Source organism: Miniopterus schreibersii, assembly GCF_964146895.1.
Source record: "Miniopterus schreibersii genome assembly, chromosome: 1".
In the NCBI taxonomy this organism is placed as follows: domain Eukaryota; kingdom Metazoa; phylum Chordata; class Mammalia; order Chiroptera; family Miniopteridae; genus Miniopterus; species Miniopterus schreibersii.
Window position 1 is genome coordinate 143,096,488 of NC_138101.1, and position 12,990 is coordinate 143,109,477.

At 41.7% G+C, this 12,990-nt stretch overlaps 1 protein-coding gene across 3 annotated transcripts in view; it reads left to right on the forward strand.

Annotated features, from left to right (window-relative positions):
* The first annotated feature begins 2,315 nt into the window (after window positions 1-2,315).
* RAD51 (RAD51 recombinase) overlaps window positions 2,316-12,990 on the forward strand; it is a 28,714-nt gene continuing 18,039 nt past the window's right edge. The window contains exons 1-3 of one of the 3 annotated variants that reach the window (XM_081127892.1): window positions 2,316-2,399; window positions 5,791-5,891; window positions 7,687-7,824. In XM_081127892.1, the coding sequence (XP_080984018.1) occupies window positions 5,805-5,891; window positions 7,687-7,824 (225 nt within the window). In that variant the 5' untranslated portion in view covers window positions 2,316-2,399; window positions 5,791-5,804. Of the gene's footprint in view, window positions 2,400-3,166; window positions 3,346-5,790; window positions 5,892-7,686; window positions 7,825-12,990 lie in introns of those variants that run through there. The other 2 variants (XM_081127893.1, XM_081127894.1) reach the window with 2 other exon arrangements.

Below are 12,990 nucleotides of genomic sequence, written 5' to 3' on the forward strand. Positions count from 1 at the left end.
AGGAATCAAACCTCAGTCTCCTGGATCATAGGTTGATGCTCAACCTATGGCTGAGACACACCAGCCAGGATGACCTGTTAATAAAAGACTTCCTAATATTGAGTCATCCTTGCACTGTTCAGAAGGATCACTTGGACACTGGACTTCCCTTTTCCAATTTCCTTTATATATTCCAGACTGTCTATGCTGATGAGATTATTTTTCTTCAGACAAAAGATTGGGTTTCTGCCAATTGAGTTTTGGTCTTATCAGAGGTTGCTTCTCTGAGATTTCAGATAGGTCACTTAGGTTATAATTAAGGATATATCCAAAACTTTTCAATTAAACATTTATATAAATATACTTATGAATTGCTCATTTAACTGTTAGTGAGAAATCTAGTTTGTCTTATATCCAAGTTCTCAGTGGGTTGTCTTGGAGGAAAAGAACAGAAAACTACTCAAATTGGTTTAAGTAGAAAACGGAGATTTTTTGGAATGTAGGTGTATCTCATAGACCTTAAGAGAAGTAAGTGCTGTTGGGTTCCTGAGAAACTGGAAAAGACAACTAGAAAGCAGTCAGAATTCAAAACTGTTTCTGTCTCAGCCTCTCTCCCACTTTCTTAGTCTCTCAAAATTTTTTTTTAATTGATTTTTTAAAAGAGAAACATCTATTTGTTGCTCCACTCATTCATGCATTCATTGGTTGACTTGTATGTTCCCTGACCTCGGATGGAACCCTCAACCTGGAGGTATCAGGCAATGCTCTAACCAACTGAGCTACCAGGCCAGGGCAATCTCTCAATTTCTTAATCTTTCTGTGGATGGGGTTTCTCTGATTTAACATCCACAGTCACAGGAATTGAATTTTAGTAAAGGTCAAAGTCATGTAACTTCACTCGGCCAAGAGGGGCTATGGATTTGCAGATGCTTTAAGGAGGAGTATATGTGAAGAATGGGAGGTAAATGTGGGTATCTTTGGTATGGAAGGCAGCTCATTAGCACCAGGTACTATCTATAATCATTAAGTTAGGTTGATTGTACTTCCAGAATGCTTCCTGAATCTGTTGTCGTTGCTCTAACTCAAGCCTTTCATCTCCTGCCAGAAATACTGCAAGAACTTCCTAACAGCTTTTGCTGTCTTTTCTCTCTCTTCTGAAATTTATACTTGACTGACACAAGATATTGGTGTGAGGATTAAGTGAAAACTTTATAAACTTGAAAGCACTCCACAAATATAAAATAATGGTGGTGGGGGAAATACATCTAACCATGACTTGTCTGCTTCAACACTTCAATGATTTCTCCATTACCTAAAGACTGAAGACCAAAGCTCCATACATGGTCTTAAGCCTTTTCTTAGCTTGAACTAAAACGTAACTCTCCAGTCTCAAAACCGGTTAGGCTACGTTTCCTTCCTCATCAGACAATACTATTCCTTGACCATGCTGTTAAATTTCTATGTCCATAATAATGCTCCTATTTGCTTGGCTTCCAGCACTACTTCTTTGCCGGGGGAACCCTATTCACACTTTAAAACAAGAATAACAAACTTTCCAATAAACCATGATAAGGTTTACCTTCTCAAAATCAATGCCTCCTTCCTCTGGAGTCCTGCAATCTCCAGCAAAATATCATTTTCATACCATTTTTCCACCCCCTCCACCAGCTAGATTTCCCAGTTTCATCCATCTACTCTAGCTCCCTCAGCTCCACCACCTCCAGGGACCTGGAAAGCGCCTGGCTCCGGAAATTTGATTGAGTCTGAGGCTCAGAGCTACCTAAAGCACCAAAAGCTCACGCTCAGTTAGATATTTACGAAGTTAACCAAGGGCAGCGCTCAGGAACCAGACTACTTCCGAGAGAGGCGGAGGCCCCGCGTCCACCCCGTCCGCCGGCGGTGCATACTGGGAGATGTAGTCTCGAGCGACTCCACTACTTGAGATTTGTAGTCTTTGGTAAAGAGAAGGCGGCAACTCACAAATTTTGAGTTAGTCCTAAGGGGTAAAAGAAGAGGGCAATACATAGTATCATGCAAGGTCAGGTTCCTTGGGCTTACCTCTGGGGCCCGCCAGCAGCGCCGGGGCGGCTAGAAGGCGGACCCGAGAAGGGCGGGGAGACGTTACGTTGACGCGGGCGTGACCCTGCCCCAGAGGGTTTGGCGGGATTTACAAAAGTCGGCCGGTCGAGCGCGCGCTGCAGCCGGAGGCTGAGGCCTGAGGGGAGTTGAGACGTTCCCCGAGGCTCGTAGTTGGGAGCCGAAACTCGCTGGGGTTGTGAGCAGAAGGTCGGAGTGAGGGAGGAGAGAAGTGGGGCGCAAGCGAGGGCGTCTGGAGGCCGGCCGGGGTCGGGCGCGTGCCGGGCCAGCGGACGGAGGTCGGAGCGCGCAGCCCGCTGGAGCGAGCAGCGCTGCAGGCCCAGGTGAGTGTGTCCGGCGTAGGCGGGGCCCCTTTCCACCGCCAGTGCCCCCACCCGCGTTAGCCAGACCCGGACCAGGGTCCGTGCTCCGCGAGCCGGCTTATGCGGCCCTCCGCGGCGAATGAGGCAGGGCGTGCCCGCGTCCAACCGGCCCTCGGAATTCGTTGTGGCGAAAACGGAAGCGGACCCGTCTTTAGAGCTGGGAGGAGCCTTTTTGAGGTCATTTGCAACACCCATCTTGTGGCCGTGGGCTAGGAAGCCGAGATCCGGAGGCGTAATGACTTAAAAATCACAGCTGTTTTATGTTAGAGCCAGGGTTTCCGGATTTCTGGTCAGCCCTCTTTCCATTACACCATGCTTTGCTTACTCTAGTTGCTAAAAATATCTTTTTATTATCTAATCGGAGGACCGTTCACTTGATGTCTGGCGAGGGAATGATCTGTAGTGAGCTGCTGTTTTTTAAACCTCTAAGCGAAGGGTAGCCCTGGCCGGGTAGTCCAGTTGGTTAGAGCGTCCTCCGCATCCATACACCTAGGTCATCCCCGGCCAGGGCACATACTAGAAGCAACCAACGAATGCATAGATAAGTGGAACAACAAATCAATTCTCTCTCTCTCCCCTCCCCCTCCCTCTCCCCCTCCCCCCTCCCCCTCTCTCCCTTTCTCTCTCTCTGAAATCGTTAAATAAAAATTTTAAAAATAAAAGTGAAGTGTAATATACATATAGAAAAACTCAAATCAAAAGTGTATGCAGCTCCATGAATTATTACAAAACGAATATTCCTGTACAATCAAAATAATCACCAGTCAGGTGAAAAAGAATGCTGTCAGCACCCCAGAAGTCTTCCTGTGCCCTCTTGTCTAATACTCTCCTCTCTTCTCTCCAAAGGTAACCATTGTTGACTTCTAGGACCGTTGACTAACTTTGCCTGTTTCTGAATTTTATATAAGTAATTATATATATATATATTTATATTTATGAGTTTATTTGTGCCAAACTAATGACATGCGGGGAAGCAAGATTTCAAATGCTCCTTTAAGTAATGCTATATATAGGGTGTCCCCCAAAAATGTATACGCTCACTTTGAATAATTATAAAGGCAGTGTTTATTAAAATACATTTCATTTTCAAAATTGAGCTATCAGCTATTAAAGTGTGTATACATTTTAAGGGGCACCTGTTTTTTTATATCTGGTTTCACTCAATATTCTGTCTTTAAATTCATGCATGTCTTTGCACATAGCAGTACTTTATTGTTGCCATATGGTATTCCTTATTCTACTTATGGTGAACATTTGGATTGCTTATATTTTTTAGCTTGTATGAGGAAGGCTGCTGAGAACATTCCTGGACACACCTTGGTATACATGTGTATGCTTTTCAGTTGGTTAATAATATAGAGTAGTGAAATTCCTCGATCACAGCATTTGTCTGTTTCAACTTTCGCATTTAATGCCAGTTTTCCAAAGTTGTACCAATTTACACTAAAATCAGCATGGCAGTGTATGTTTAGTTTTTCCACATGCTTGCCAACACTTGATATTGTCAATATTTTTTAATTTTAGGTATTCTCGTGAGTATATAGTAATATCTCGTTTTAATTTTCCTGATTATTAATGAGGTTGAGCATTTGTTTATATGTTTATTGGCTATTTTGCTATCTTCTAGTGTGATGTGAAGTGCTTATTCAAATTTCTTGCCTGTTTTTTTTCTGGGTTGCCTTTCTCACTGATTTGGTGGAGTGTTTTACTATATAGTCTAGTTAACCCTTGACTGTACATGTGGTAAATATTTTCTCCCTTCACTATATTTTTACTTTTTTTTTTTTTTAATATGTTTTTATTGATTTCAGAGGGAGAGAAAGAAACATCAATGGTGAGAGTAATCTAACAGCTGCCTCCTGCAGGCCCCTACTGGGGATCGAGCCCACAAGCTGGGCATGTGCCCTGACTGGGAATTGAACCATAACCTCCTGGTTCATAGGTCCCTGCTCAACCACTGAGCCGTGCCAGCTGAGCTATAGTTTTCATTCTTCAAGTGTAGTCCAGTTTTTCAACCTTTTCCTTTTAGGTTACTGCTTTATATATCCAGTTCAAGAAATCTTCTCTATCCCAAAGTCATGAAGATATTCACCTATATTCTAAAAGCTTTGTTTTACTTCTTACATTTAGATCTATAATCTAGATTGGAAATAGGTTTTTCTGTCTTGTTTTATAAGGCTATCCAATCAACTCAGCACTATTTATTAAAAACACCATTCTTTCCTTGTTACTCTGAAGTGCCATTTTTTCATAAAACTATGAAGGAAGAGATTTAAATTGCAATCAGGTGATTTCAATATTTGGAATTGTCAAAGACTCACATTATGCTAAAACTGCCATCTAAGAGATCTATACCTGAAACAAGGGAGAACAAATGGTCATCTGTCAAGTCTCTAAGAATGGAGATTTCATATCTATTATCTTTTGAATTAGATTTATCCTGACTGTTAAATTATCCAGATTGTTTTGGTTTGATTTAAGACCTTTTATTCTTGTGGATATTAAGATTTGTTCACTTTTACTAATAAAACCTCTTGAAAATAATTTTAAAAAATTTTGTTCTCAGTTCTTCTTTTCAACCTGAGCAGTCTTAACTCTTATAATAATCACACTTTAGGTATAACCCTTATGCTTAAATGGATGATTTCAGAGTGAGCAGGCTACTTGCATGTTATTTATTCATTTGCGCATTCCGTGAGGTCTGGAATTGATTAAAATGGTGATCTTTAAATTTCATGCACTCCTGTTAGAAGCATAATGTGTAACTAATAAGCTATGATCCTTGCCTAAGATGGGAAGTACTTTTCTCATCTCAGTCCACTGTTTCTCCACCAGGCATGGAGGCTTATGGGCACTCATTCTGTACATTTATTTCATGCCTGTCCCACCACCTCCAACTCCCACTTGCTAGAAGGGAACAATGGAACTGAAGCAGTTTAATCTCTCATCAACGTTTTTTTTTGTGTGTTTTTTAAGAAGGGTCCTGGAAAGTCTGCATTCATTTACCAAATATTTATGAAACACCTAACATTTATAATGTATCATGGAGTATATACAAACAAGACTTGGCCCTTACTCTCAAGGAATATGAAGCAGGAGAACGGGGATGTAGTTGATCTAGTTAACCTGTGCATCTTTAAGAAACAGAATAGTCCTGACTCTTCCTAAAGTTTTTCTGGTACAACTAGCTAGGCAGAAGGGAAAGCTGTTGAGAGATTTGTTCTTTTTCTTGCCTCTGGGTAGATCAGTGACTACACCAAAAGCCTAGCAATTCTTGAGAGATTTATTGCAAAATTAAGTTTGCAGCTCTGTACTTCTAGTGTTCTTCCTGATGGCCATCTGTATTTTTCAGTATTGAGCACAGTAATGGCTATGCAGATGCAGCTTGAAGCAAATGCAGATACTTCAGTGGAAGAAGAGAGCTTTGGCCCGCAACCTATTTCACGATTAGAGGTATGTACTTAGTTGCTAACTTGGGAATTATTTTTTCTTTATTGTTGAAAGTATCACAAATGTCCCCTCCCCCCCCATTGATCCCCTCCCCCCTGCACCCCCCCCTTCCAGGCCTTTACCACACTATTGTCTGTGTCCATGGGTTATGCATATATGCATATAAATTTTTAGGTTATTCTCTCCTCACCCCCCCCCCCCCCGCCTTCTCTCTGAGATTTGTTAGTCTGTTCCATGCTTCTATGTCTCTGGATCTGTTTTGTTCATTGGTTTATTTTGTTCATTAGATTCCACATATGAGTAAGATCATGTGATTCTTTCTAATTTGGGAATTTTAAAGCTGGACTAGATTCTTCTACCTATTGGGAGAAATCACAACCTTTACTACCTATGGTCAAGACCCAAATTAGTTTTCAGAAGGGTTGGGAAGGATCCTGTGGAAAGGCTTAAGATAGTTGCTAAACATGTCAGGGCAGATCTCTTCTTTTGCCAGGAATTCTACTTTATCACTTTTCTTTCTCAGAGCTTGATTGTCAGAAACTAAGCCGCCCTCGGATCCCATGGTAGAGTCTGTACTGTTTGTACTAAGCATTAAATTACTGTCCTGGGTATTACAGTGGTCTGGCCAGTGATGCAGGGAGGAAAGATCCAGATATGTGCTAAAGTTAATAGCAAGACAGCTGTCATGGTCAGGGAGAAAGGCTTGTAGTTGTTAAGGTATAAGAGCCAGGATCTGATTCAGGACTTTGCACAAGAACATCAAGCACCAGGGCCAGGGCCTTGTACTGTTTCTGTTCATTGTATGGAGACCCCAGTGTTAGTGCAGGTACATGGGCTAAAAGAAGTAGGAGGGAAAGCAGAGAAAGCCTTCATTCTTCTGTCTCTACGCATATTCTTTCCATCCCCGGCTAAGCTTCAAGACACCGGAAGTTACGACAGGTTTGTGATAAACATTAGAGAGTTCAGAGTCATAACTTTCGGTATCGTGAACATCCTTATATGCACACATGTATTGCTTATTGCCTAAATATTAATAGCAGACATGGTTTCTATGGGCAGATATCATTCTCTCATCTCCCAAACCTTCCCTGACTCCCTAATACATACACATTCCCCTACTAATTCATACTTTCCCAGAAGTCATGCTTTCAGTAGTTAATAAAACCAAAGCTGACTTTGTATATAGGGAGAAAGAAGTGGTTTGTTTTGAGAAGTGGTATACAAGTCTGACCAAAAACAGTTTTCGCCATTCTCAATGTTGGTTGTTAGAGCAGAGACTTCTAGTCATTGTGATACAAAAAGTTTTTTTAATTATTATTTTTCAAAAAGATATTGATATGCTAAGATAGTGCTCTCCTCAGTTCTGGGGTAACCTCATCTGTTAACTCCAGTTGAGTGTAAAAAATAGAATTTTTTATGTGTGCTTGATGTGGAAAACATTGGGAAATACTGGCTTAAATTGGTCTTTTAGGACATAGGGTCGCAAAGTTCACTTAATATCCCAGTAATAAAAGGTTGAGAATTACAGGTTTATTTCCAGTAGTTGGAAGTTACTGGTTTAATAATCCCAATTTATGATGAGTCCACTTTAATGAACATGGGATAGTGCTAGTTTAGAACTCCTGATTTTGATCATTTTTTATTAAATACCTTATATGTAGGGCACACTTTTCAAAGCTTTTGCATATAATATCACAGTTCTTCCAAATAGCTCTATGAAGTAGGTAGGTCAAATATCCACATTAGACAGATGAGAAAACTGAAGTTTACATTTATCCATGGTTTTCTTCAATTGCAGCAATGTGGCATAAATGCCAATGATGTGAAAAAATTGGAAGAAGCTGGATTCCATACTGTGGAGGCTGTTGCCTATGCACCAAAGAAGGAGCTAATAAATATTAAGGGGATTAGTGAAGCCAAAGCTGATAAAATTCTGGTAAGTACTGCTTACATGACCCAGGGAGGCATTAGAGCAGTAGTACAAAAGGATATACAGTGAAAGGTGGTAGTCTTCCTGCTTCCATCCCTTGTGTCATTTTGTTCCCCTTTCAAGGCGTGACTGCATTACTAGTTAATTATCTCTATATGTGACTTCTTGCATAAATTGGGATTTTCTCTAAGGAATTGTAGTATTATGGGTTATGGCATAAACACTGCCAAATAGACTACCAACAGTGAGTGAGTGGTATCTATACCTTATCTTTCTAGATATTATGATTTCATGCCTTAGAAATATTCTTTTTCTTTTTCTTTTTTTTTTACTTTTTAAATTTATCTTTATTGTTGAGAGTATTACAGGTATCCCATTTTCCTCCCCAATTGATCCCCTCCACTTCCCTCCCACCCCCTTCACAGGCCTTCACCCCGTTATTAACTGTGTCCATGGGTTATGCATATAACTTCTTTGGTTAATCTCTTCCCACCCTCCTCACCCCTTCCCTCCTTCCTCCGAACTACGATCGTCTGTTGCATGCATCAGTGTCTCTGGATCTATTTAGTTCGTCAGATTCTTTTGTTCATTAGCTTCTTCTTAAAGAAGACCCTTCACCTTTTCCTGTAGTCCTGCTCTGGTGGTGATGAACTCCTTCAGCTTTTTCTTGTCTGTGAAGCTCTTTATTTGTCCTTCAATTCTAAATGATAGCTTTGCTGGTCAGAGCAATCTTGGTTGTAGTTCCATGTTTTTCATCACTTTGAATATTTCTTGCCACTCCCTACTGGCCTACAAAGTTTCTGTTGAGAAATCAGCTGACAGTCATATGGGTGCTCCCTTGTAGGTAACTAACTGCTTTTCTCTTGCTGCTTTTAGGATTCTCTCTTTGTCTTTAACCTTTGGCATTTTAATTGTGATGTGTCTTGGTGTGGGCCTCTTTGGGTTCCTCTTGTTTGGGACCCTCTGTGCTTCCTGGACTTGTAAGTCTATTTCTTTCCTCAGGTAGGGGAAGTTTTCTGTAATTATTTTTTCAAATAGGTTTTCAATTTCTTGGTCTCTTTCTTCCCCTTCTGGCATCCCAATAGTACGAATGTTGGGCTCTTGAAGTTGTCCCAGAGGCTCCTTATACTATTTTCATATTTCTGGATTCTTTTTTCTTTTTGCTCTTCTGTTGGGTGTTTTTTGTTTCCTCTTGTTCCAAATTGCTGATTTGATTCTCAACGTCCTTTACTCTACTGTTGATTCCATGTAAATTATTCTTCATTTCTGTTCCTGTAGCCTTCATTTCAAATTGGTACTTTATTATGTTATCGATTTTCTCAGTTATTTCCCTAACAGTCTGCTTAAACATCCTTATAAACAAAATTCTGAACTCTGTATCTGTTAGCTTGCTCGGATCTCTTTCATTTAGTTCCTCTTCTAGAGATTTCTTCTGTTCTTTCCTTTGTGACATGTTTCTTTGCCTCCACATTTTGGCTGCTTCCAGGTGTTTGTTTCTATGTATTAAGTAGAGCTGCTGTGTCTTCTGGAATTTGTAGAGTGGCTTTGTATAGTAGGTGTCCTGTAGGGTCTAGTGGCTCAGCTTCCCCAGTCACCTGAGCTGGGCCTTCTAGGTGCTCCCCTGTGTGGGCTGTGTGCACTGTCCTGTTGTAGTTGAGCCTTGGTTGCTGTTGGCATCCCTGGGAGGAACTGACCCCCAGGCCAATCAGCTGTGAGGACCAGCTGCAACTACAGCCAAAAAGCTGCTCTGCTGGAGACACCCCTATGGATCAGGATTTACTTCAGTGAAGCTTTGGTGTTTACCAGGTGCGCCCCTTGAGTGTCACTCGTGGATGTGGTAGGGTTGTAATCCAGCGTGGTCGAGTCTGACCACCAGGTGCACTGTCTCTGGGGCCTCGGGGGAGGTGCAAAGTCAGCCTCTGCCAGTGCCTTGCCCAGGGCCACCCAGCATGAGCTACACTGCAAACCGTAGTTGGCTGCTACTTGTGCTGGGCTTTGCGTTGTCCAGGAGAGGCCAAGCAATGAGCCAATGCAGGCTGCCGCCAGTGCCAGGCCTGGGGCCACTTATTAAGCCCTATGGGGCCTGCTGCTGCTTATTTGAGAGATTTTAGGAAAGTCCTAAGCATGAGGCTCGAGAGGCCACTTACACAGAAAAGCCCCTGGAAATGGCCTGGATGAGCTGCAGGTGGGGAGGGGCGGGGCCTCCAGGAATCACGGGGCGGGGCCAGATATGTGAGTCAGGTGCTGGCTATTCAAATATGGCGCCTGCCTGCCGGCTGTGTGTGGGGAGGACTCGCCAAAGGAGCAATGGCCTCTGTCAGCTCTTCTGCCTGGGAGGAAGCTGCCCCTCCACCTCCCGGATTTCAGGCAGGTTAGTTCCTCCGCAAGTGTCCCCGGTTCCTTTCAAGCTGCTGCCCAGCACTGGGCTCAGAGGGAGCGCGTCTGAGTGAGTCCATGCATGGGCCCTTTAAGAGGAAAGCCTGGGGCTCCCGCAGCCTCCACGACTCTCAGCGACAGTCCCCGCTGGTTTCACAGCCCGGAGTTGTGGGGGCGTCTGTTCCCGGCCTGAAGCCCTGGGCTGGGGGCTTGCTGTGGGGCTGGGACCCCTCCGTCCTCGGGGAAACCTCCGCCACCGAGATTCCCTCCTGGGTTTCAACTGTGGCACCGGCTGTGGGCCCGCGGCCACGTCTGCACAATTCAGCCCCGATCCGCCTGCGTCTGCGCCCGTCCTACCGGCCTTGGTGCTTCTTCAGTTCCCTGGTTGTGGGACTTCTGTTCAGCCAGATTTCAGGAGGTTCTGAGTGATGGTGGTTCTGTATTTTAGTTGTAATTTTGATGTGGTTGCAGGAGGCAGCAGGTGCAGCTGTTACCTACGCCACCATCTTGTTTCTCACCTAAGGTTTATGTGCTATTTACTTTTAAAAGCTAAAGAAGAGGGTTTTCAGCACTGTGGCTGTTCTCTCCCATTCCCCCAACATCTTTGGAATTGAGACTTTCAGCAAGAATATCCATTGTCACAGTGGAGAAAGGAAACTATCTCCAGAATTATTATTTTTTATTTTTCTTATTAAATTTATTAGAGTGACATTGGTTAATAAGATAGATTATATAGGTTTCAAGTGTACATTTCTATGATACATGATCTGGGACCTTTAGAATATTATGCTTAGCGAAATAAGTCAGTCAGTAAAAGCTAAAAACGATATGATTTCATTCCTGTGGGATATAAAACTGAAACTCATAGACACAGACAACAGAATGAATGGTGGTTACCAAATGAAGGGGTTGGGGGTAGTAAAGGGTAAAGGGGGCCAAATAAATGGTGATAGAAGATAAAGGAAACTAAAGAAATCCATTTTCAGAATATAAATCAAAATAGTTGAGAGGGAAAGATATTGTGAATTCATTCATTCAGAAGGTGCCAGATTATCCTGTGGATTTCTCCACATTTTCAAAGTTAAAAGAAATTGCTATTGGCTTTGTTGAGCTATTCTTTCTTGCTTGGTACACTGTCATTAGCACTGACAGATTCAGTACAGATGTTTTTTGTAATATCTTCCTTTTACTTGCCATTTTATGTCTTGTGTCCGAGAATTTGATAGTTCTTGGCTATTGAAAACTTCTAAACTGGCTGGGTGTGGCTCAGTGGTTGAGCATCAACCTAGAATCCAGGAGGCCCGGGTTCGATTCCCGGTCCGGGCACATGGTCAGGGCACATGCCCGGGTTGCAGGCTCGATCCCCAGCAGGGGTCGTGCAGGAGGCAGCCAATCAATGACTCTCATCATTGATGTTTCCATCTCTCTCCCTCTCCTTCCTCTCTCTGAAATCAATAAAGATATATTAAAAAAAAAGAAAAAAAGAAAACTTCTAAAGACTTCTACCTAGCACAGATGAAAGCAAGCTTATTATGTTAAGTGTAAGAATAGAAGTAAAGTTCTGCCAGATTAGGCAATTGGGTGGCTTTTTACTTCAAAATTCACTTTAGTTATAATACTCTATTCCTTTAAGAGCTCACAGATTAGAAAACATAAGGATTAAAATGAAAAGAAGGTAAAGCACCTCCTGAGTTTTCTCAACATTTTGTTATTAAAATTTTTGAACTTACTGCAAAGCTGAATTATTCAGTGAATGATCATATACCCACCACCTAGACATTAACATTTTTATATACTTGCTTTATCACCTATCTGTTTATCTCTCCATCCAGCAGTCAGTCCATCTTGGATTTTTTAAATGCTTTTCAAAGAAAGTTGCAGATATTAGTACATTTCCTTCTCAATATTTGAGCATAATTAACTAGACTTCAGTATTGGTATATGGCTTCTTCCGCCCCTTTGGTATTTTTATTTTATAAATCTTCATCCGGAAGATTAGTAAAAGTTACAGGAAGAGAGATTACAGAAAAAAGAAGGGAAGAAATTCTCTAAGAAATAATACAAGAAAACTTGATGGAGTTAAAGGGAAGCAGAAGTCTTACGTGGTAAGACCCTGTAGAGTATCAAAGACCAACACCTAGACAGATCAGTGTGAAATTTCAGTATACCAATCATAAAAAGAAGATTCTGAAAGATTTCAGAGAGAAAAAAGTAAGTGACCTCTAAAGGAACAACAATCAGAAAGCATATTTTCTATGAGAAATCCAGATGGTAGAAGCAGGTAGAGCAATGCATGCTTTTAAAGCTCTGAGGGAAAATAATCTTAAACCTAGCTTTCTATTTATAGCAGTATTATCAATCAAATATTAGGGCAGAATAAAACATTTTCAGAAATATAAGAATTCAGAACATTTTTCTCTCTCCCTTTTCTTAGGAAGTTACTTAAGGATATACTTTACCAAATTGAAGGTGGAAAAACATAAGATCTAGGTTAGAGTGCCTCTAACTCAAGTACTCAGTGAAGGAAAGCCCAGGACAGGAGTTAGCCTAGAGAGCAGAAAGTCCAGTTTGGAGAAGGAAAGGAGATCTTCAGAGGGGGCGAGAAGGATTCAGTAGAATACATAGTAAGATTGAAAGGTTGGAAATTTTGAGAAATGACAAAGTCAGAATACTAGAGAAAGACATGCTTAGATATAAAAGCAAGGTAAAATGGAGCATGATTTTGAAACTGGTGGAGTATAAAAAAGAATTCATTTGAACTTGACAGTAGAAACCTTTGAGAGACATGGTGTTAAC